Source organism: Pan paniscus, chromosome 6, assembly GCF_029289425.2.
Source record: "Pan paniscus chromosome 6, NHGRI_mPanPan1-v2.0_pri, whole genome shotgun sequence".
Classification (NCBI taxonomy): Eukaryota; Metazoa; Chordata; class Mammalia; order Primates; family Hominidae; genus Pan; species Pan paniscus.
The window spans coordinates 105,244,423-105,268,833 of NC_073255.2; the positions used below are offsets into that span (position 1 = coordinate 105,244,423).

Below are 24,411 nucleotides of genomic sequence, written 5' to 3' on the forward strand. Positions count from 1 at the left end.
AGAAAATTGAAAAAATGATGTGTGTTGATGGGATGGGCAGAATTTAAGCCACTGAGGTTAGTCTCAATAAGGAGGCTATAATTAGAACTAGTTTTTTGTTTTTTGTTTGTCTTTTTTTTTTTTTTTTGGTCTGTCACCTAGGGTGGAATGCTGTGGTGTGATCACAGCTCACTGGAACCTCGACCTCCTGGGCTCTAGCAGTCCTCCCACTTCCGCCTCCTGAGTAGCTGGGACCAGGCACATGCCACCACACCTGGCTAATTTTTGTATTTTTTGTAGAGACCGAGTTTTGCCATGTTGCCCAGGCTGGTCTTGAACTCCTGAGCTCAAGCAATCTGCCCGCCTCAGCCCCCAAAGTGTTGGGATTACACGTGTGAGCCACAGCACCTGGCCTGTTATTTATTTATTTGTTTTTACCTACCCCCTAGGAGAGCATTAAGACTAATTCAGTCATACCTTTCATCCCTGTTTACCACATTTACACAAAAAGCCCAGACTGCTCATGTTATCCCTTGTCAGCTGGATTCACGGATTTGTGCATGGTCTAATTTGATCCAAATTTCCCATTGCTCTGATCTACCCTCACAACTTCCCCAAACCCTTCTGCTGTACTTTCTGGAGCTCACGATCAGCAAAATCCATTATATCCTCAACCTTTTCTCTAAAAGATGTTACTAAAGCTTGATTATTCATTAAGCTTACTACTTCCCCTGTACCCTCTCAAGGGGGAATTTTTTTTTTCTTTTATATAGCACTACAGGACCTGTGGGAGGTGTTGGTATCCTTTTTGTTTCCCTTTGCCCTTTCTGTTTTCCCTTCTTCCTTAACAATTTTAGCCTTTTTGGGGAAAAAAAAATGCCTTCAGGTTATATCACCACTACATTGTTGCAGTGACTTTCCTCCTGCCCATTCCCCTTCATCTATTGATTGCTTTAGCTCCAGTGCCTGTCTTTCTTTCCATTACTACCTCAGTCATATTCTTGATGATTTTAGCTTTCAATTGTAGACGATCCATAGGCTCTCATTTCCTTCAGTTTATAGCTCTAGGAAACTACATCTTTCAGTACTCCAACTCAGCTGTTCCTTTGGCCACATTGTGATTTACAGTTTAATGATGCTACTGCTCTCTTCATGGCTCCATTCCTACTTCCCCGTCTTCACTTCTTTCTGGTTCTTCACCATCATTACTCCCAGGCATACACATTCAAATCTTTGCTACCTCTCCCCAGTACTGATGTGGTAAAACCTAAACATCGTTTAAAATTTAATTTGTCTTTTCTCTACATATCAAAGATACCTACTCTAGCAATTTACTTGGCCAGAGAAAACCATAAAACTTACTTAATGATCTCAGTTAAATCTCAAGTTGGCCCCCAGCACTACGGTGCTCTCTTCCTTGGTTAGCTTATTCTTTCACTTCCAGAGAAGACTGTTTTATGCCTTTCGCTCTCCTTCTTGTTAGCTAACAAACTCTTGTTTTTCACAACAGATATGAGCAATCTTCCCATCATGACATTTACCAGCCTTTCAGTGATGGGCAGAATAATGGTCCCCCATAGATGTCTACTTTCTAATCCCTGAAATTGTTAATATGTTAGGTTACATGGTAAAGAGGAATTAAGGTTGCTAGTCAGTTGACCTTGAAATGGGGATGTTATCCTGGATTATTCACATGTGCCCAAAGTATATAATCACAAGGGTCCTTATTCATGGAAGAGGGAGGCAAAGGAGAGAACCAAAGAGATGGCAGTATGAGAAGGTTATGATCTTCCCTTGATGGCTTTGAAGATGGAAGAAGGGGTTCATGAGCCCAAGGAATGTGGATAGCCTCTAAAAGCTGGAAAAAGGAAGGAAACCAATTTTCTTCTAGAGCCTCTAGAAGGAACATAGCCCTGATGGCACCTTCGTTTTAGCCCAGTAAGACACATTTCAGATTTCTGGTCCTTAGACCTGTAAGATAATAAATTTGTGTTGTTTTAAGCTACCAAGTCAGTAGTAATTTGTTTTTGCAACCAGTGAAAATATACTGATTCAAATATTTGCCCATTCTCTACCCCCTTGCAATATGTTACTGCAAATTCATATACTTTTCTTTTCTTTTTAAAATACAGATGAACTCCTCTGACTCCTAAGGTCAACTCTTCTATATCTGCGCTGAGTCCCGCTTCCTCTTGCTTAGTCAAGAAACTTGCTTTTGCATTATCCTCTCTCTCTGCTGCTTATCAGTTTTTTTTCTTTACTTGATTGTTCCAGTCTGTAATATCTTCCATCTTAAAAGGAAAACAATTCACCTCTTGTCTCCTTCAAGTATCAGGCCCCAGTCAAAGCCATCATCCCATCTCTCTTAGATTGTTCTCACCTGGACAACTTTAGTCACCTCCTAACTTGGCATACCTTCTCTTCACCCTTGTAATCTGTTCTCCATGTAACAGCTGGAGGGATCTTTTTAGTGAGACCACATTATCACTCCCTTGCTTAAAACCGTCCATTGGTTTCCTTCCCATCATACTGGAAACCACTTTCTGAGGCCAGTATAATCGGGTCTCAACCTTATCTACCACTATACCCTTTTCTCTCTGCCGCAGCTGCACTGACCTTGTTTTCCTTTAAGCAGATCAACCCATGTTTATTCTAATGCCTTTGTGCTTGCTGTTTCCTCTGCCTGAAACACTTCTGCGGGTATTTACATGGCGTACTTTCTCACTCCATTCAGTTTTCTGCTCAAATATCCGCCAGGTTTATTGTGAGGTAGCACCCTTCTGCCACCCTCACCCTTTCCAACCATTTATTGATTAATTTGGCATCAGGTTTATTTTCTTTTTTCTTTTCCAGCCCTAAACTTTGAAAGGGGTGTGGTCAGGAGATGACAGCAATAAAAGAGTAGTGGTCGTAGAGGTAAAAGGATCTGGAGGTTTTTGAAGGGGAAGAAAGAAGAAATGGTTTGGAGGTAGCCACGAGGAACAAGGAAAATACATATCTCATCCCCTAGGTCTTGAGGAAATAAGGTATAAGAGAAAAAAGAGTATTGTTATCAGGAGACTGTTCTTCCTCATAGTTGATGAAAAGATTTCATAAGATAATGTATGTAAAGCACTTAATACTGACCCGTAAATAATACCCACCACTATATTTCCTTCAAGCGGCAGTGTATGTCTTCTCTTTCTTCCTCTTTTTCCATTTTCTTTTCTTAGAAGGTAGGGGCAGGGATCACATAAGAAGATCCTTGGCAAAAGGACAAGTACCTAAAGATGGGGTTATATCAGAATAGTCTGAGGTTTACAGCAAACAAACAGTTCTTGGGGAGTTAAGGTGTGCCAAAGAAATCAGAGATAATCCATTGTCAGTGGCTTACCAGGTGTTACCAGACTGGACAAAATTCTTTTCCTTTGCCCCTGGCATACTGTATCCTTTTCTACGGAAAATTATTTTATTGAGTTATCATAGCTAGATATTACTGCAATTAAATTACCTGATGAGTAATTAACATTAAAATAATCCAAAAGAGAAACCTGTTAATTCAAATGGCTGTCCTCCAAGATTCCACTGGTCTCCTTCTCCCCTTCCCATTTCTGTTCCTAAGTAAAATTAGAAAGGTCTGTAGTAGTTTGGGATTTATGTGGTTTTCAGGGTATTTGAAACTCATGGATTTCTAGATGTCTCACGTGGAACAAGTGTCAGGAGTATGTATTTATATCATAGTAACTGCAATTCCATTAATACATTATTTTTGTTATGTGATATATTTGATGCCTATATGATAAATAAAATACTGGAAGAATGCCTACTTTTCTTCTATTGGATATATGCATCTTTACTCCTGTTTAACCTTAGATTTGAGTCTTGTGTTTTCTGTTTCTGTTTCCAGAGAGTGAAGGGCGTTCCCCAAACCACATTGTAGTGCTGTGTCGAGGCCGAGCTTTTGTCTTTGATGTAATACATGAAGGATGTTTGGTCACCCCGCCAGAGCTTCTCAGGTTTTCAGACTACTTTCTTGAGTTTCATTAGGTCTTATGGTGTTGCTTGAATTAAAATATACATGTTTAGAATTGCCTTTCAAGGTGATAGTAAGCTGAAAAATAAGAATTTTATGCATGCTTTTTTTAAAAAAAATCTATTTGTATTTTTTATTTAAATTATTTTTAAATTTTACTAGACATATATAAATATGTTCACTTGGAGAAAAGGAAAACATTACATATATTACCAATTCCATTCCCTGCCCCAGAATTAATCACTCTTACTAGTTTAGTGTGTTCCATTGTTCCATACCTGTTGCAATGAATTTACATGCATACCTAGCTTAAAAATATATATAATATATAATATGTATTATATATGTATATACATATATATGGTATACATTTTCTATGTATATGTTTTAAAGTATATTATGGAAAATTTCAAAATGTATAGGGGATTATATAATGATAACTCCCGTGTACCCATCTCCTAACTTCAACAGTTACCAACTCCTAGCATCAACAGTTATAAACTCATAGTCAATGCTGTTTCAACTATACCTCTTTGCCTTTTCCCTCACTTTCCCATGGATTATTCTGAAGATAATCTGACATAATATCCTTTCACTACAGATATTTCAGTATACATCTCTAAAATAGAAGGACTCTTAAAATACACATTTAGTACCATTATCATACCTAATGACTTCTAAAAAATAATTTTTTTTTTGAGACAGAGTCTTGCTTTGTGTCCAGGCTGGAGTGCAGAGGCACAATCTCGGCTCACTGCACCCTCCACATTCCAGGTTCAAGTGATTCTTCTGCCTCAGCCTCCCAAGTAGCTAGGATTATAGGTGCGCACCACCATGGCCAGCTAATTATTGTATTTTTAGTAGGGATGAGGTTTTGCCGTGTTGGCCAAGCTGGTCTTGAACTCCTGGCCTTAAATAATCCGCCTGCCTTGGCCTCCCAAAGTGCTGGGATTACAGGCATGAGCCACCACACCCAGCCAAATAAACAGTGTTTTAATATCATTAACAGAGAATCAGTTGTTCTAATTGTTTTCTAATTGTTGGGTATATATATCTATTTATAACTTAAATTAGTTTTATTAAATATTGCAAACATGTACAAAACTGCACACAGAAATGTACAACTAAATATTCATGTAACCTGCACCCACGTCAAAAATTAGAACATTTCTAATACTCCAAAGATTCCCGTCATCCCTCTTCCAGACTTTCACTCCTTCCCAGGGGCAGTCATTTAGGTTGTTTACAGTTTGCATTATTATTTGAAAAAGGCTGCTGTGAAAATCCTTGTGTAAGTCTTTTGATGTACACATGCATGTATTTCTATCTGGAACACACACAGGAGAGAATTTGCTGAGTCATAGGATATGTGTATGTTCAGCTTCAATAGATAATGCCAGTTTTCCAAAGTAGTTATGTCTACTAGTGTGTGAGTGTTGTAGGAGTTCCTTATACATTCTGGGTAAGAGTTCTTACTTGGTTGTGTGTGTTGCAATACACAGAGTAGAAGATGTTTATAATTGATCTTTTGTTCTATTAAACACATCTTCCTGATGAACAGAAGTTCTTAATTGAATGAACTCCAGTTTATTAATCTTTTAATCTTTACCATACAGATTATACATTTTGTGTTCTGTTTTAAAAAATTTTTCCTTAACTCAGTGCCAAGAAGATAATTTCCTATGTTCTAGAATTTTGTGTTGACTTTTACGTTTGTATTTATAGTCTTCCTAGAGTTAATTGATTTTTTTGTTTGACATGAGGCACGGGGTAGTTGCACATTTAAAAAATAGTGTTATTTTTATAGTTAGCTTCTTTTAATCAACAATAAATGTAATCTTTCCATATTGGTACAAATACATCTACCTTATTCTTTTAAACTATTACATAGAATTCCATCAAATGGATATATTATAGTTGATGTGACCATTTCTTTATGATATGACATTAAAGTTGTTTCCATTTGTTGCTATAACAAATAATTAACATTTTCAAACATGCCCCTTTGTGTATTTGGATAAAATATCTATGGTTTGATATTAGAAGTGAAATGTTCACATCATCTGATGTATACATTTAAAATTTTTGACTAAGTCAAATTGTCATCCACAGTGGCATTGTTTTTTCTGCCAGTATTATGTGAGGACACCCACTTCTCCTAATCATTGTTGACATGGTACTATTAAACTTAAAACATATCTGGTGAGTGGGGGACACAGTGGCTCATGCCTGTAATTGCAACATTTTGGGAGGCTGAAGCTGGAGGATCACTTAAGGCCAAGAGTTGAAGACCAGCCTGGGCAACATAGGGGGACCCTGTCTCTATAAAAAGTTAAAAAATTAGCTGGACATGATAGTGCTACTTGGGAGTGCTCCCAGCTACTTGGAAGGCTGGGGTGGGAGGATCACTTGAGCCCAGGAGGTCGAGGCTGCAGTGAGCTGTGATTACACCACTGCACTCCAGCCTGGGTGACAGAGCAAGATGCTGTCTCAAAACAAAAACAAAAACAAAAAAAAGCTATATCTAGTCAACTGACAGGTGAAAAATGGTTTTCATTGTTGTTCGAATTGGCATATCCCTCATTACAAGTGAGGTTGAGCATTTTTATATGGTTTATACGCCATTTATTTGTGTTTTCTGTGAGTTACTTTTGCCTATTTTTCTGTTGGCTATTTTACTTTATCCTTATTGATTTATAGCAATTATTTATATAGTCTCTACATTAATCTTTTATACATTATGCGTGTTGCAAACATTTTCTTCCAGTTAACTTGAAACAAATTTTGGAAATTGTCCAATCTTAATTTTGATTTAGGCAAATTTATCTTTTTAATCATTTGCTTTTGTATCTTGGATAATATTTGTGTGTCTTCCCATTACATGTTTTAGTTAGTGTGTTTTAAATTTGACATATAATTATTAGATCAGGCTTATTAATTGGATTATTCAAAGCCACTCTTCCAGAAATTAAACACATGTGCTTCATGGGCTGCATTCAGCCTGTGACCTATTTTGCTTGGATAGCAGAATTTGAATCACTATTTAAAAATCAGGAAAATTTACATAAACATCTGGATTTCTGTTTTTGCCTTGAAAAAAACCCAAAAGTTCTGACAACTACCAATCTACTTTCTGCCTCTATAAATGTGCCTATTTTATACATTTTATTAATATAGGAATGGCATCTTACAACATGTAGCCTTTTGTGTGTAGCTTCTTTCACTTAGCATAATGTTTTCAAGGTTCATCCGTGTTTAGGCATGTATGAATACTTTATTCCTTTTTATTGCTGAATAACATTCTATTTTACAGATATGTCACATTTTATTAACTATTCATCAGTTGATGGACATTTGAGTTGTTTCTACTTTTTGTCTATTATGAATAATAGACAAATAGTAAATTATTCATAATGCTGCCATGAATATTGTATACAGGTTTTCATGTAAACATATGTTTTCATTTCTCTTGGGTATATTTTAGGGGTAGAATTGCCAGGTCATATGGTAATTCTATGTTTAACTATTGAGAAACTACCAGAGAGTTTTCCAAAATGGTGCAGTATATTAGGGTTCCAGTTTCTCCACATTTTCACCAACACTTATTGTCTGCCTTTTTTATTGTAGCGATGCTAGTAAGGGTAAAGTGGGATCTCGTGGTAGTTTATATTTGATAATGATGTTAAAGATTTTTTCACATGCATTTTGGCCATTTGTATATATCTTCCTTGGAGAGATGTCTAATCAGATACTTGGCCAATTTTTAAATTAGTTTGTTTTTTTATTATTGAATTGTAATTGTTCTTTAGATATAAGTCTTTTTACAGATATATAATTTGCAAATTATATCTCCTAGGCTTGGCTTTTCACTTTCTTGATGGCCTCTTTTGATGCACAATATTTTTCATTTTGACAAAATCCAATTTTATCTCTTTTTTTGTTGTTACATGTGCTTTTGGAATTGTATCTAAGAAACCATTGCCTAATCTGAGGACATGAAGATTTACACATATACTATCTTTTAAGATCTTTTTTAAAAAATTGTGGGAAGGGGGAGATAATGTTTAAATATACATTTAGTTGGAAATGTTGGCAGGAATCGAAGTAGAGATATCCAACAAGCTTTTGGAACTTTGGTAACAGAGATTGAGAGAAAAAATTGTGTTGAAGTTAGAGAGTTGGTTGCCTCTTACATAAAGGTGATCATTGAAACTATTAAAGAAGTAGACGAGATTACCAAGGGAGAAACTTATAAGAGGAGCTTGGAAAGGCCAGTGACAGAAATTTGGGAAAAGACACATTCAGCAGTGTAAGGAGAACAAATGGTCAATGAAAAAGACTTCAGTGACGTACGGAGACGACAATGGGACCATGTGAAAAAATCAAGTAAGAAGATAATTTTAACATTCATACCTGAGTGTCAAACATTCTATAATGAGGAAAATTAGACTTAAATAAAGCTACTAGGTTTCCTTAATGGGACATTATTGGTGACTTTCAAGATAATCACTGGAGAACAAAAATCGAGGACAGTAAATTAAAGAGTGAATGGAAAGCAATGAAGCAGAAGCCAGACTGTGTGGGGTATAGAATATTTTAAAAAATATATGATTCTGTAATGCAGATATTTTTAATACAAATCTTTGTGATTTGAAGTATAAAAAATTAGATGTGTAGCTGAAAAACAGGTGCATAGTTAGCCAAGTTAAAGGAAAAGAGGGATTATCTTGTTACCAAATCTGTATCTCTTAATGGTGGCGATTTGGGCAGTTATGTGACCTTTTATTATCAAACTTAAAATGTCATTTCAGGTTTAACACACTTTCCTTTGTAATTTCTCCCTAATAATGACCACCTTGTAAAACGAACATGAAAATGATCATTTCAGGGAGGAAGTAAAAGTTTCATAGTCAAAACTCGTGCTTTGAGGTAGTTGGTAAGGGAAAGGTAGCAACAAGTACCATATGGAGAGAAACAGGTTGATTTTATTTAGAAATTCAGAGTTTATGCTAGTAACCACAACTGCAAAAGCTTTACTTATAATTGGAGCAAAATCAGTAGTTACTAAAGAAAGTAAGCAGGAAGAGAGGCAAGGCAAGTTGCTCTCGCTATAGATGCAGATTGGTGAAGAAACCCTTATTCTGTTCCTCAGGACACCATTAATTTGCAAATAAAAAGGGGGGAATTTTTCAGCAAGAAATGTATTTCTTTATCAGTGTTACAGATATAATGAACAAACAGAGGAGAGTATGTAAATCAGTAGATAAATGATGAATTCCAATTTTGAATGATGAAGTCAGAACTGATGGCTACTAGTAGCATTTTTTGACCATTTATTAAGCTACATTAGCTCACTTCCTGAGAAAGCCTTGAAAGCTTTTAAATTGAAGTAATTTCTTAACATGTGCCATGAAATTGAGGTAAATTAAAGCTCTGGATTTTTGACTGATGAAAATTTCTTTATGGGAGAACCCGGTTATTTATCTGCTGTATGTTTAAAGATACATGAAATTCACCAATCTAGGAGCATAAAATACTGTGGAGGGGGAGTAGTTTATCCTTAGCTAATAGAGTCTTTAAAAATATAATGATTAGAAGTAACAAAGTGGCACATATGAAAATACTTAAAACTGATTATATGGTATTTCTATTTTTTTTTTGTAAAACACAAATATTAATTGAGTATACAGTAAGTCCTCTGGTTAAATATATATGCACATAGATTTTAGTTAGATAAGATGTACATTATATTTGTGAAATTGATTACCAGGATATTTTTCAAGTTCTCCATTGTAAGGATATTTACAGTAAAAAGGATATTTACTTGTAACCTAGAAGTTCACGCACATTTCCAAAGTATATATCAGCCAAACTAAATTTAGCCAATAACTAAATTTATTTACTGAAATTAAAGTATTGTCAAATATGCTTTTGGTGTTAATAGAACACAATCACTTAAAAAAATATGTGATGTAGGAAATCTATTGGCATCATAAGTGGTTTCTTTGGGTAATATATCCAAACATTTAAATATTGATCAATGTTATGACCTTTTAAAGGCCAAAGTAGTTACTTTCTGCCTGTACTCTTTTTGAATCTTCTTTTCATCTTCCATTAGACAACTGACATATATCCACAAGAAGTGCCATAGTGAACCTGATGGACCTGGGATTGCAGCATTAACTAGTGAGGAGCGAACTCGATGGGCTAAGGTTCTGATTTACACTTTTCTTAACGAAGCTTTTCTCTAACAAACTCTTTTGATGTATTGTATTTCAGTTGTAATATTTGATCATCATCTCCTTGCCCTTTAGGCACGAGAATATCTGATTGGTCTTGATCCAGAGAACTTGGCTTTGTTAGAAAAAATTCAGAGTAGTTTACTGGTATATTCCATGGAGCATAGCAGTCCACATGTAACACCAGAGGATTATTCTGAGGTACTTAACTACCTTCTCTCTTTTTTTTTATTGCAGATTTTTCTGGAAGACTCATATTTATTGAACATGGAAGTTTTTTTTCTTTTTCTACATTTAGGCTCTTGAAACTTTTTCTTAGTTATACAATATACTTGTGCCAAATTGAAGCTTATAAAGTAGATAGTAAATTGGTAAATCCTTGCCACATTGTTTAAGTTTGTTTAGCTATATATTATACTTTGTTTAAAGAAGTATGACTTTGCATATCACATATCAGTGTTGCTCAACCTTTTCATTGCTTGCCTACTCAGAAAATTTACACAGAGCACTAGGTTAATGAACTTTTCTTGCCAAAGGTGAAATGAGAACCTAATCATAACCTGCACTAGTGTATCTTGACACCATAGTTGGGACTGTGTCTCCTAAGAATTATGTCACCCTTGTAAGTCATTTATTTTATCATTTGGTTAATTGCTGAACACATTGATGTCAGTGACGTTAAGGGTAAATATGGCCTTATTTTATGCTCCCCTGCCACCCCCAGGGTGACATTTGTGTCCCAGGAAATAATAAAAGATAGTAATTGTATTAGAAATCTCATAGTCTTTTGAAAATACTTAATTATTTTATAGTGAATTCATCGGTATTAAATAATAGGAAAAAATATCAAGGATTGAAAAACCTTGTAGCAAGGAGAGAGATTTTTTTTTTTTTTTGAGAATCACCTGACTTCTTTTTAAGGAAGAATGTATTTTAATGCAGTGTTGTTCAAAGTTTTTTGACCACAATTTTTAGTTACAAATACATTTAGATTGCAGCCCACTATATATACATGTGTATATGCATGCAAACACATATATAAAATAGGAGTTTCACAGAGCACTAATTACTTTTATTGTCTGTGAGGTACACTGATATTTCCAGTCTATTTTATTCTCCTTTTTTGTAAGGAATATTGATTATGATGCACTGAGTTAATTTCATGATCCATTAATAGGCCAAAGTATACAGTTTGAAAAACAGGTTTAGTAGGAAACGAATTCTTAAAATATTTCCTCCTAACTAGACTTTAATGACTAAACTTTTATCAAGATCTTTTATCCTATTCAAGTTACAAAACCCTTATCCTCTCAATTCTATGTTCTGTAAACATTCATGAATATTGTACCAGCATTTTCTTTTCTGGTAGGATTTTCTTAACTTGAGATTTTGAGAAGCCCCTAAAGTCAGGGCCAGAATTACTCTCTCTTGACTTTGCATATCACATATCAGTGTTGCTGATCATAACTATATTATGATTTTATTAAATTTGGTTGACCTGAAGAGGAATGGTGAGATGATATATGTGTTTAAGATGTAAATTCTTACAAACCAATATTAAACCCTTTTAATTTGGAAAAATTAAATTTATTTTAGATTATTGCAGCCATCCTTATTGGAGATCCAACAGTACGCTGGGGTGACAAATCCTATAACTTGATTTCCTTTTCTAATGGAGTATTTGGCTGTAATTGTGATGTAAGTAAACTACTGAAATTTTTCTCTTTTGATCTTTTAGGTTAAATTAATGACAATAAACCATAAATACTTGTGCTGGGGAACAGTGTAAGTGAATAGTAATTTAGTTTTATGGCACTGTGGTGAAAAGTTTAGTTATGAATTCTCATTGAAAGTATAGGACAAGTTATTTTCTTCTATAGTAAGGCCAACAGTTTGTTGTGTACTATATCTGCAAAATGGGATTTGCATATAATATTTATGTAATATAAGCTCTTAAAACCCAGTATTATCTGCTTGCTGAGAATACCTATTTCAAAAGGTATTATATGGCATTATGTATGTGTTCTATGCACAGAGCAATGCATATGGATATATTTATAGAGTTCAAGATTCACCTAGTAACTAGGTAACTATTTTCCTAAAATGACACATGATCTTTGGAACACTATTTAGGCTGTGGATATTAAAATGGCAGTTACTACCATTTTGACCATTTTCATAAAAAATGAACAACTTTTCTTGCTTCTCCTCTGTTCCCCTCCCATGGACATCTTCACTAGCTGTCTACTAACTGTCTGATAGGCATTCAGGAGGTCTATGAACCAAGAAAATTTCTTATAAAGGGGTTTAGGGCTGGGTATGATGGCTGATACCTGTAATCCCAGCACTTTGGGAGGCCAAGGCAGGTGAATCACTTGAGCCCAGGAGATGGAGACTGGTCTGGGCAATGGCATGAAACCCCGTCTCTACAAAAAATACAAAAATTAGCCTCACATGGTGTTGTGCGCCTGTGATCCCAGCTACTTGGGAGGCTGAGGTCTAGGAGGATCGCTTGAACCTGGGAGGTTGAGGGTGCAATGAATGGTGTTTGGGCCAGTGCACTTCAGCCTGGCAAAACAGACTGAGACTCTGACTCCAAAAAAAAAAAAAAAAAGGGTTCAGTAGTTGTATTAATCCGTATTCAGGTTTAGGTGATAGAAACCTAAATCAAACTAGCGTTAGCGTAAGAAGATATTTGTTGGCAAGGAGTTAGCTAAATTTGGGTAAAGCTGACTTCAATGTTCAAATGCTTTCATTAGAAATCTCTCCCCATTTTTTGGTACTGCTTTCCTTTGTTTGGCCTCATATTTAGGTAGACTGCCCAATGTGATTGTTGTACCAACACTCTCATATCTTCATAGCTTTCTTCATAGACTCCCAAAGGAAATAGCCAGCTTCTTTGTTTCCAATGGTTACAGCAAAAGTCCTGGAATAATCCTCATCGGTTGTGATTGGCCTGTGTGATTCATGTCCCCATCCTGGGGAATCAGGTGCTTGGATGAGCTTGGCCTGGGTCACATGCCCAACCTTGGAATCTAGTGGGTAGAATCAGTCTCATTCAAACCACTACAAAGTGGTGCTTGGTTGCCTAAAGAACAGTAAAGTAGCTGTTATTTCAGAACAAGGTGGATTGGTTAATAGGCACTGAAAGTAAATGTCTATTGGAGTATCTCATCAGAGCTACAGTGAAAGGTTGCCACAAGTCATTTTGAAGATGTTCTCTTTACTCTTCCTTTGAGTCTACTGTTGACAGAATAGTTCTTGTTAATTGCCTCAGTTTTCTTCTCTTCAGCTCCTCATTTGACTCTCCTTGACCTTCCTCAGTCTGGTTTATGTCCTTATCATTCCTTGCAAACTACCCTTTGTAAGGTGGTTAACTGCCCCCTGGCTTCTTCCCTTGATTTCTCTTTGACCTGTCTGCTGCAGTTGGTTACCCTCTGCATACATATTTTGACACTGCCTCTTTCCTCTTAACAGTATTTTCCTCTCTACTGATTCTGAAACTGACCTTAATATTCATCACACTTTTCCCCCTCTGACCACTTTATTGACCTATTGTTATATATGTAACTTGCAGCTATACTTTTCTAGCTTTTACCTATTATTCTCATTTGAGAGTTGTGTTTCATTATATGTTAAATTGTTCAAATTGGATGTTATATTGTTATATAAGAGTAAGTCAATCTCATCAAGAATAACTCATCTTGCTTTCCGTCCCTCATCCCCAAGACCATCAAAAAACACCTTTTGCTAAACTGATTTTTACTAATAGCACCAGTATCCTGCTGTTCACACAAATTCAAGGTGAAAATAATTTTGATAATCTTGTCTGTCTCTGAATAAAGAATATTGGGCTCATAATGAGCATATCTCTCAGCATAACTGAACTGCATTTTATAGTGTGTGGACATGTTTTATGTGTGTGCATTAACATGCATATATTCATAAAATTGATCTGATTATCTCCACCTGATAATTTGCATTAAATTCCATGGAGGTTTCCCTTCTAACCTAAGATGATTATAGAGGGTGCAGTTTAACCTTTGTAAATCATCATTAGTGAAATACATATGCTGTAGGCCAAACATGGGAGCTCATGCCTATAATCCCAGCACTTTGGGAGACGAAGGTGGGAGGATTTGATTCCAGCAGTTCAGCACCAGCTTGGGCAACATAGTGAGACCCTCATCTCTACAAAAAATAAAAAATTAGTTGGGCATGGTAATGCATACCTATATTCCCAACTACTTGGGAGGCTGAGGTGGGAGGATCACTTGAGCCTAGGAGGTCCAGGTTGCAGTGAGCCATGGTTGTACCACTGCACTCCCACCCAGGCAACAGAACAAGACCCTGTCCCAAAAATAATAATAAGAAGAAAAATAAGCATATGTACTGTAAAATAAAGCTTATTTTACCCTAAAGCCATGTTGCTGGTCCATAATTATAATTGTTTGAATATGTTCTTTTGTGATTATATTAATTCCATTTCCCTCCTATTTTATAAACCTGAAGTCAACTATATTGTCTTCTCTATATTATAGGCTTTATTGTAAGGCTTTGCAGAGGGTGCATAGGAAGCATGTAAAAACTTTAGTTAATAATAACAATAGTTACTAATTATTGCTGTGAGCCAGATCCTTGGTAAGTACTGTGTAAGTGGTATAAAAATCATTTTTCACAGCATCTGTATGTATGTATGCATTATCTCTACAGGGAAATGAGGCAGTTTAATTAGAAAGCAAAGTAACTTTTTTACTATTGCCCAGCTAGGAAGTAGTTTGAACTCAGAACCAAAGCCTACATTCTTAAACACTATGTAAATACATATTGCCTCTGTGTAAGTGCAATAAATGAAAGGTAAAAATTATATGAACAAATAAAGCATCAGGATAGCATTGGAATTTTATATATTTTCTACCTTCTTTGACATTATTAGCTTTCCATTAGGAGATGGGTGCTTAGAATTATAGCTCAAAGAGACATCCTTCACTCTTGCTATTTCCTACTGGCTCCAGTAAAATAGTTGGAAACTGATGCTGTTTGTCCTAAATGAAACAATATATTTGATAATATCTGAAAATTCTTTGTAAAATTGTAAAGTACCACACAGTTGTGAGATACTGTTAGAAAATGGGTTTGTCAGCGACCTGTGAGTCTTGTCATGTGTGCTGCTGTTGGCAGATAAACTGCTCAGGCATCTTATCCTGACCTCCCTCAAGAGCCTTTCCTGATGTAGTTGTTGCCTGGTTGGTAACAATAAATCCTGTTTATAGGCTCCACTGGGCCATGATACAGGCTACAGAGCTATAGTGTTAGGGTGACATTTAAGACACCTAATTACTCCTCTGAAACTGGGCCCATATCTTGATACTTCCCTTCTTTCCCTCCCAAGCTCGCAGTGTCACGTTCAGATCATGAATGATATCTGTGTCTAATGTAAAGTGGTGACAGTCACAAGGAACCGTCTGATGTAACTCTTATCTAAGGAACATGGGGAAAATGTGGGCAAAAACTTTGTTCTTCAGAATAGATGATGGGAAAATTCACTAACTGCAATTTCTTTCTCTAAATACACCTGGCAAACCTGAAACAGCCCCGTAACACCCAGCCTATCTTTCCCACATTTCTTAAACTGAGAATTATCACATTGGGACATTCATATGTATAAGAAACACAAAATGGTTATGCTTTCTAATATTCACTAAGTGGCCTAAGTCCTTACCTAAAGAAGTTCATGCCCATCCCAAATGCTTTCAGATAGGTTGCCATCCCCATCTGCTTTTCCACCCTGTTCTTACAATTCCAGAACATCTTCGTGTTGCATATATACACTTGCTTTGACTTCTAGTAAAAATAGCAATTAATTTATCTAGATTGTTTATATGTTATTTTATACACCCTCATGACCCCAAGCCCCACCAGAAGCCCTACTAGGTGCTTCCAAATTTAAACAACTTTTTTTCCAAAAAATAAAATATAGCAGTTACTGAACTGTAGGGAATCTTATATCTTATCATATCATCAAGAGGTGAGGCATTTGAAGACTCTATGCTTTATTATCTGTTAAGAATGGACACAAAGTGAAAATAAAATATTGGGTCAAGTTTTAAGTTGACATAAAGTATTCAGAAATCTTGTGTGTTCTCATTTTAGCATGCTCCTTTTGATGCAATGATTATGGTGAACATCAGTTATTATGTGGATGAGAAAATTTTTCAGAATGAAGGAAGATGGAAGGTATGTTTGAATAAATATTTCATCTTTTTTCTCCTAATAATTTTATAGATAAAATATTTTTAAGTCTTCCCTATTTTCAGGGTTCAGAGAAGGTACGAGATATACCACTTCCAGAAGAGCTCATTTTCATTGTGGATGAGAAAGTTTTAAATGACATCAACCAAGCTAAAGCCCAGTATCTCAGGGAGGTATATTTTTCACTTTTCTCTTAAATAATAATGATTTTTTCTTTTAACAACCGTATGTAAAAATTTGGCTGTCATCCAAGCATGTCTGCACAAAACATTTTAAAATTATGCCTTTAACACCTTTAATTCTTTATGTCTGGTGATTACTTTAATGCAGGTGATAATTTGGTTCTCTTTGGTGTATTCTCCTTAGGTGATTTTTCACCGTTCTCATTTAATTCTTCTTGTTAGGCATCTGATCTACAGATTGCGGCTTATGCCTTTACATCTTTTGGCAAAAAGCTAACCAAGAACAAGATGCTTCACCCGGATACGTTTATTCAGCTTGCACTTCAGCTGGCCTATTACAGACTTCATGGACAGTAAGGACCATTTCAGTTTCTATTTTCACAGTCTTGAAGTCCAAGGGTATATCTTTTTTTATAGCTATTTCATCCTAACTCCTCAGTATTTTTGCTCACTTTTTTCCCAGCTGGTACTGTGTCCTATTTGTACTTCCATCAATAGAGTATTAGATTTCTGATCTGTGGTGGTTTCACAGTTTTTCCTTGTTACTTTATCACAGTATCCACTTGATAACTTTTGACGTGTCTATTCTTATCTGAAAGAGGATTGGTCATCTTTGGCATTCAGATCGCTTGGTTTTCTTGCAACGTCAGTTTTCTGATGGGTTCATGAAAAGTTGTGATTTTATAAATTATCCAGCCTTTACTCATTTTTAGAATAGGAGCGACATTAATTTTGTGACTTAATACATCCTAAGAAGAAGTAGAAGTCCCTCAATGTTGCTTTTTCATTGATAAATAAGTTATAATTGAACATATTTATCAGGTACATGTGATTTTTTTGATACATGCATAAAATGTGTAATGGTCAAATCACGGTAATTGGGATGTCCACTGCCTCAACCATTTATTATGTCTTCGTGTGGGGTATGTTCCAAGTCTTCTCTTCTTGGTATTTTGAAATATACAACAAATTATTGTTAACTATAGTCAACCTACTGTGCTATCGAACACTAGAAGTTATTCCATCTAACTGTACCATTATACCCATTAGCTAACTTCTCTTCATTCTCCTCTCCCCCCTACTCATCCCAATCTCTGTTAACCACCATTTTACTGTCTACTTCCACGAGATCAATTTTTTTTAACTCCCATATATAGGTGAGAACCTGCAGTATTTGTCTTTCTATTTCTGGCTTATTTCACTTAACAAAAAGTTATCCAGCCTTACCCATGTTGCTGCAAATGAAGGGATTTCATTCTTTTTTTTTTTTTATTTTGGCTGAGTAATATTCCATTGTGTATGTATATCACATTTTTTTTTTTTTTGAGTCAGAGTCTTGCTCTGTCGCCCAGGTTGGAGTGCAGTGGCATGGTCTTGGTTCCCTGCAACCTCCACCTCCTGGGTTCAAGCAATTCTCCCTGCCTCAGCCTCCTGAGTAGCTGGGATTACAGGTGCCTGCCACCAGGCCTGGCTAATTTTTATAGTTTTAGTAGAGATGGGGTTTCGTCGTGTTGGCCAGGCTGGTCTCTAACTCCTGAGCTCAGGTGATCTGCGTGCCTTGGCCTCCCAAAGTGCTGGGATTAGAGGTGTGAGCCACCACGCCCGGCCCACATTTTCTTTATCCATACATCTGCTGGACACTTAGGTTGATTCTATATCTTGACTATTGTAAATAGTGCTGCAATAAACATTGGAGTGTGGCTATCTCTTTGATATATTGATTTCCTTTCTCTTGGATATATACCTAGCAGTGGGATCATCAGATTGTAGGGTAGTTCTTTTTTTTTTTAGTTTTGTGGGCACTTTCAGACTGTTTGACATAGTGGCTGTACTAATTTACATTTCCACCAACAATGTATGAGGGTTCCCTTTTCTCCACATCTTTGCTAGCATCTGTTATTGCCTATCTTTTTGATAAAAGTGATTTTTAACTAGGGTGAGGTGATGTCTCATTGTAGTTTTAATTTGCATTTCCTGATGATTAGTGATGTTGAGCATTTTTCATATACTTGTTGGCTGTTTGTATGTCTTCTTTTGAGAAATGTCTATTAAGATCATTTGTCACTGGGCGCATGGCTCACACCTGTAGTCCCAGCAATTTGGGAGGCCGAGGTGGGCAGATCACCTGAGGTCAGGAGTTTGAGACCAGCCTGGCCAACATAGCGAAACCCTGTCTCTACTAAAAATACAAAAATTAGCCTGATGTGGGGGCACATATCTGTACCTCTACCTACTCAGGAGGCTGAGGCACAAGAATCCCTTGAACCTGGGAGGCAGAGGTTGCAGTGAGCTGAGATCGTGCCACTGCACTCCAGCCTGGGCGACAGAGCAAGACGCTGTCTAACAACAACAAAAAAGATTATTTGTCCATTTTAGATCAGATAAATTTGTGTGTTGCTATTGAGTTTTTTAAGTTCCTTATATATTCTGATTATTAATTTCTTGGGAGATGGATAGTTTGCAGATATTTTCTCCCATTCTGTGGGCTGCCTCTTCACTTTGCTGATTGTTTCCTCTGCAGTGCAGAAGCTTTTTAACTTCATATGATCCCATTCGTCCATTTCTGCTTTGGCTTCCATGCTTGTAGGGTATTACTGAAGAAATATTTGCCCAGTTCAGTGTCTTACAGAGCTTCCTCAATGTTTTCTTTTAGTAGTTTTATAGTTTCAGGTCTTATATTTAAGCCTTTAATCCATTTTGATTTGAATTTTGTACACGGTAAGAGATAGTGGTCCAGTTTCATTCTTCTGCATATGGATATTCAGTTTTCATGGAGCCATTTATTGAAGAGCCTATCCTTTCCTTTGCTGAAAAGGAGATGCCTGTAAATACACGGATTTATTTCTGGGTTCTCTATTCTGTTCCATTGGTCTGTATGTCTGTTTTTATGCCAGTAACATGCTGTTTTGGTTACTATAGTTTTGCGGTATATTTTGAAGTTCGGTAATGTGATACCTCAAGCTTTTTTTTTTTTTTTTTTTCCTGGTATTGCATTGGCTATTCTGGGTCTTTTGTGGTTCCATATGAATTTTTGGATTTTTTTTCCTATTTTTGTGAAGAATATTGTTGGTATTTTGATAGGAATTGCATTGAATATGTAGATTGCTTTGGGTAGGATGGACATTTTAACAATATTAATTCTTCTAATTAATGAACATGGGCTGTCTTTCCATTTTTTGGTGTTCTCTCACTTTCATCAGTGTCTTATAGTCTTCCTTGTATTGATTTTTTTACTTTTTTGGTTCAGTTGATTCCTAGGTATTTTATATTCTTTGTAGCTATTGTAAATGGGATTGCTTTCTTGATTTGTTTTTCAGATTGTTTGCTTTTTGCATATAGAAATGCTACTGATTTTAATATGTTGATTTTATATCTTGCAACTTTACTGAATTTGTTTATCACTCTAATGGCTATTTGTTGGTGTCTTAAGTATTAGATCATGTCATCTGCAGACAGGACAATTTGACTTTTTCCTTTGCAATTTGAGTGCTCTTTATTTCATTCTCTTTTCTAATTGCTTTGGCTAGGACTTCCAATACTATGTTGCATAAAAGTGGTGAAAGTAGGCATCTTTGTCATGTTCTAGATCTTAGAGGAAAGTCTTGCAATTTTTCCATGTTCAGTATGATGTTAGCTCTGGATTTGTCATATGTGGCTTTTATTGTTTTGATGTATATTTCTTCTTTACTGAGTTTGTTGAAAATTTTTTTTATCATGAAGGTATGTTTAATTTTATCAAATGCTTTTCAGCATCTATTGAAATGATTATAGGGTTTTTGTCCTTTATTCTGTTGATGTGATGTATCATGCTTATTAATTTGCATATGTTGAACCATCTGAATCCCACTTAATCATGGTGAGTGATCTTTTTAATGTGCTGTTGAGTTCAGTTTGCTAATATTTTGTTGAGGATTTCTGCATCTGTGTTCATCTGGGATACTGCTCTGTAGTTTACTTCTTTAGTTGTGTCCTTTTCTGGTTTTGGTATTAGGATAATGCTGTCTTCATAGAATGAGATTGAAAATATTCTGCCCTCTTCAATTTTTTGGAATAGTTTGAGTATAATTGGTATTAGTTCTTTTTTTAAAGGTTTATTAGAATTCAGCAGTGAAGCCATCAGGTCCTAAGCTTTTGCTTAATGGGAGACTTTTTATTGCTTCAATCATATCACTTGTTATTGGTCTGTTTGGGTTTTCTATGTCTTTATGTTTCAATCTCAGGTTGTATGTGTCCAGGAATTTATCCATTCCTTCTAGGTTTTCCAATTTGTTGGCATATAGTTACTCATAATAGTGTCTAATGATCCTTTATATTTCTGTGGTATTGGTTACCATATCTCCTTTCATCTCTGAATTTATTTATTTGAGTCTTTTCCTTTTTCCTTATTCTACCTACAGATTTGTCAATATTGTTTATCTTGTCAAAAAATTAACTTTTGGAGCTCTTGTAAAAGTTCAGATTGCTTACTGTTGTGGACTTGGAGTGTCTACAATGAAAGGATACCCTGGCTGTGTGGGAAGGCTGGCTAGGGCTTTATAGCCTCATGGACTCATGGAGCTTGCTTCCTACACCGTAATACTGCTGAACAACCTCTTTGATTTGGTGTCTTTTTTGGCTGAGATGAAGAGTGATCACTGAGTTTTGTTCATTGGGGATTGCTAACCCCATCTCTACCCATTGTCTCTGGCTGCCTTTAGGATTTTTTTACCCTATAGGCAAAGATGCTTCCCTTAGGTTGAAGCAGGAATGATTTTTCTGTGAAGGAACCCAGCATGGAGATAAGGGTGTCTGTCTGCCTTGATCTCACTTCTTTCAGTGTAGTATTGTGAGTCCATGGGAGTTTTTCCACATGCGGCCTGGCAGCTTGAGGGCGGGGTGTTGTGGATAGAGTGGTCTGTTTCTCTTACCTTCTGCTTGAAGTTTTTTGCTTCTCTCTGGCCCCTGGGATCATCACAGCCTCCATTTTGGTTTCTGGGATACTCCTGAGGATAATTGGTACTAGATAGTTGTTTTGGTTTTCTGTGGGGAAGAGTGAAGCCAGATTGCTTCTACTCTGCCATTATGGTAACATGACTCCTCTCAGTTTTGCTTTTTTATCTAGTCTGAGAATATCTGTCTTTAAATATGTTATTTAGATAATTAAATTCAGTATAATTATCAGTAAATTTGTGTTTAAGTCTACCATCTTGCTCTTTATTTTCTAGTTATCCCATCTGTACTTTTTTCTTTTTCTTTTGAATTTTTAGAGCTTTAAAAAAATTGCTTCATTTTATTTCCAACATGAGCTATACTTTTTTTTTTTTTGTACAGTTGACCCTTCAACATCATGGAGGTTAGGGGTCCCCAAGCCCCCAGTGCATTAGAAAATCCAAGTGTGTGACCAGAAGTCTTACCAATAACATAAACAATTAACACACATTTTGTATATGTATTATATATTGTATTCTTACAATAAAGTAAACTAGAGAAAGGAAATTTTCGTTAAGAAAAATCATAAGGAGGCTGGGGATGGTGGCTCACACCTGTAAACCCAGCACTTTGGGAGGCTGAGGCAGGCAGATCACTTGAGGTCAGGAGTTCGAGACTAGCCTGGCCAACATGGTAAAACCCCATCTCTATGGAAAATACAAAAATTAGCTGGGTATTGTGGTGCATGCCTGTAATTCCAGCTACTCAGGAGGCTGAGATAGGAGAATTGCTTGAACCCAGGAGGTAGAGGTTGCAGTGACCCAAGATCATGCCACTGCACTCCAGCCTGGGCGACAGAGCAAGACTTTGGCACCATTGAGTAGGACTGGAGCTGGGTTAAAGGGCTGCTTCTGTGTCCACAGTCAAATGCACAGTTTTGGTGGGTCTATTACTGGGGAGCAGGTGGGTGTGATACCTTCCAGGTCCCTAGACAGATGGGACTTCCTCCAAGACTGCACAGAGAAACAGGCCTGGAGCCAAGACTCCAAGGTACCTCACTTCAAAGAGCTGCTCTTCTCTCCAGATCTTGACCCTCATATCCTGGCTGCTCTAACAGTTGCCCAAAGTAATTTATAGATTCAATGCTGTCTCCATCAAGCTACTACTGACTTTCTTCACAAAATTAAAAAAAACTACTTTAAATTTCATATGGAACCAAAAAAGAGCCTGTATAGCCAAAACAATCCTAAGCAAAAAGAAAAAAACTGGAGGTATCATGCTACCTGACTTCAAACTATACTACAAGGCTACAGTAACCAAAACAGCATGTTACTGGTACCAACACAGATATATAGACCAATGGAACAGAACAGAGGCCTTAGAAATAACACCACATATCTACAACCATCTGATCTGTAACAAACCTGAGAAAAACAAGCAATGGGGAAAGGATTCCCTATTTAATAAATGATGTTGGGAAAACTGGCTAGCCATTTGCAGAAAACTGAAACTGGACCCCTTCCTTATACCTTATACAAAAATTAACTCAAGATGGATTAAAGACTTAAACATAAGACCTAAACCCATAAAAACTCTAGAAGAAAACCTAGGCAATATCATTCAGGACATAGGCATGGGCAAAGACTTCATGACTAAAACAACAAAATCAATGGCAACAAAAGCCAAAATTGACAAATGGGATCTAATTAAACTAAAGAGCTTCTGCACAGCAAATGAAACTATCATCAGAGTGAACAGGCAACCTACAGAATGGGAGAAAATTTTTGCAATCTAACCACCTGACAAAGGGCTAATATCCAGAATCTACAAGGAACTTAAACAAATGTACAAGAAAAAAACAACCCCATCAAAAAGTGGGCAAAAGATGTGAACAGACACTTCTCAAAAGAAGACATTTATGTGGCCAACAAACAAATGAAAAAAAGCTCATCATCACTAGTCATTAGAGAAATGCAAATCAAAATCACAATGAGATACCATCTTATGCCAGTTAGAATGGCGATCATTAAAAAGTCAGGAAACAACAGATGCTGGAGAGGATGTGGAGAAATAGGAATGCTTTTACACTGTTGGTGGGAGTGTAAATTAGTTCAACCATTGCAGAAGACAGTGTGGTGATTCCTCAAGGATCTAGAACCAGAAATACCATTTGATCCAGCGATCCCATTGCTAGATATATACCCAAAGGATTATAAATCTTTCTACTATAAAGATACATGCACACATATGTATATTGCAGCCCTGTTCACAATAGCAAAGACTTGGAACCAACCTAAGTGCCCATCAATGATAGACTAGATAAAGAAAATGTGGCACATATACACCATGGAATACTATGCAGCCATAAAAGAGGATGAGTTCATGTCCTTTGCAGGGACATGGATGAAGCTGGAAACCATCATTCTCAACAAACTAACACAGGAACAGAAAACCAAACACCACATGTTCTCACTCATAAGTGGGAGTTGAACAATGAGAATACATGGACACAGGAAGGGAACATCACACACCGGGGGCTGTCATGGGGTGGGGGGCTAGGTGAGGGATAGCATTAGGAGAAATGCCTAATGTAGATGACGGGTTGATGGGTGCAGCAAACCATCATGGCACATATATACCTATGTAATAAACCTGCACATTCTGCACATGTATCCCAGAACTTTAAAGTATAATAAAAAAAAATTCTGCAAAGCCTTCAAATAGATGTTTTTTAAATCCAGTTTTTGTTGTTGTTCCTAGCATTAAGACTGGCTTGCCAGAAGCTAGCTCATCATAGCTGGCATTGGAAATTTCACGCGGTATTTTTTTTTTATACAGA

The 24,411-nt window shown here is 36.4% G+C and overlaps 1 protein-coding gene across 2 annotated transcripts in view; it reads left to right on the plus strand.

Annotated features, from left to right (window-relative positions):
* CROT (carnitine O-octanoyltransferase) overlaps window positions 1–24,411 on the plus strand; it is a 54,173-nt gene that overhangs the window by 19,890 nt on the left and 9,872 nt on the right. For both annotated transcript variants that reach the window (XM_003822727.4, XM_034964362.3), the window contains exons 7-13: window positions 3,866–3,974; window positions 10,110–10,203; window positions 10,306–10,431; window positions 11,827–11,928; window positions 16,384–16,467; window positions 16,548–16,655; window positions 16,887–17,017. In XM_003822727.4, coding sequence (XP_003822775.1) covers window positions 3,866–3,974; window positions 10,110–10,203; window positions 10,306–10,431; window positions 11,827–11,928; window positions 16,384–16,467; window positions 16,548–16,655; window positions 16,887–17,017 — 754 coding nt within the window. The remainder of the gene's footprint in view (window positions 1–3,865; window positions 3,975–10,109; window positions 10,204–10,305; window positions 10,432–11,826; window positions 11,929–16,383; window positions 16,468–16,547; window positions 16,656–16,886; window positions 17,018–24,411) is intronic.